Source organism: Calidris pugnax, unplaced genomic scaffold (genome assembly GCF_001431845.1).
Source record: "Calidris pugnax isolate Ruff unplaced genomic scaffold, ASM143184v1 scaffold2675, whole genome shotgun sequence".
In the NCBI taxonomy this organism is placed as follows: Eukaryota; Metazoa; Chordata; class Aves; order Charadriiformes; family Scolopacidae; genus Calidris; species Calidris pugnax.
The window spans coordinates 6,482-7,610 of NW_015092745.1; the positions used below are offsets into that span (position 1 = coordinate 6,482).

General features: G+C 61.6%; 1 protein-coding gene across 1 annotated transcript in view; it reads right to left on the reverse strand.

Moving 5' to 3' along the window:
* The window catches only part of ZBTB12 (zinc finger and BTB domain containing 12), a 4,881-nt gene that overhangs the window by 2,151 nt on the left and 1,601 nt on the right, over nt 1–1,129 (reverse strand). Inside the window, exons 2-3 of the mRNA XM_014962646.1 lie at nt 1,083–1,102; nt 57–615 (exon numbers count right to left, since the gene is read on the reverse strand). Coding sequence (XP_014818132.1) covers nt 57–615; nt 1,083–1,102 — 579 coding nt within the window. The remainder of the gene's footprint in view (nt 1–56; nt 616–1,082; nt 1,103–1,129) is intronic.

Consider the following 1,129-nt stretch of genomic DNA (forward strand, 5'->3'; position numbering starts at 1 on the left):
CCAACGAGGAAGACCCCGAAGCCAACGAGGAAGACCCCGAAGCCAACGACGAAGACCCAGAACCCAACGATGAAGACCCAGAACCCAACGATGAAGCTCCAGAACCCAACGATGAGGCCCCACAACCCAACGAGGAAGCCCCCGAAGCCAACGTAGAAGAGGGGGGCGTCAAGGGGGACGACCCCGGCGCCGCCGAAGAAGACCCCGGGGCCAACGAGGAAGACCCCGCCGCCGCTGAGGAAGACGCCGGCCCCGCCGATGATGTCAAAGGGGCCAAGGATGAAGAAGAGGATGAGGATGGAGGAGGGTGGAAGCCCCCCAGCTCCTCCGCCACCCCCCCGCCGGGGAAAATGAGGACTCCTTCTCCTTCGGCGTCTTCGGCCAAACTGTAACAAGCCTTGACCACCCCGAAGGGAGGAGGGTGAGGAGGAGGAGGAGGCGGCGGGGCCACCATCATCATCCTCCTCCTCCTCCTCCTCCTCCTCTCTTGGGCGGAGGGCGCCGGCTCCACCTTGACGATGCAGACGTCGTCGGGGGCGGCGTCTTCTTCCTCCTCGTCCTCCTCCTCCTCTTCGGTTTTGGGGGGTAAGGAGAGTCCATGGTCCATGGGGGCACCTAGTCATCAGGGACCCCCAAATCCATCATCCATGGAGGGCTCCAAGTGGCTGGTGGTGGATCCCATCATCAGGAACCCCCAAATCCATGGACCAGGGAGGAGTCCAAGTGTCCACTGGTGGACCCCATCATGAGGAACCCCCAAATCCATCATCTATGGGGGGGTCCAAGCATCTGGTGGTGGATCCCATCATGAGGAACCCCCAGATCCATGGTCCATGGGGGGACCTGGTCATTGGGGACCCCCAAATCCATCATCCATGGAGGAACCCAATCATCTGGTGGTGGATCCCATCATGAGGCACCCCCAAATCCATGCTCAGGGTGGAGTCCAAGTGTCCACTGGTGGACCCCATCATCAGGAACCCCCCAAATCCATCATCCAACGAAGAGCCCCAAAGCCTCCAGTTGGTTTCCACCCCTTCCTCCATGGAAGAACCAAGGCGGCCGATGGTGGACCTCCATACCCAAGCTCTCCGGTCTACGCCTAGATCCCACCCCCCACCCCACCCCA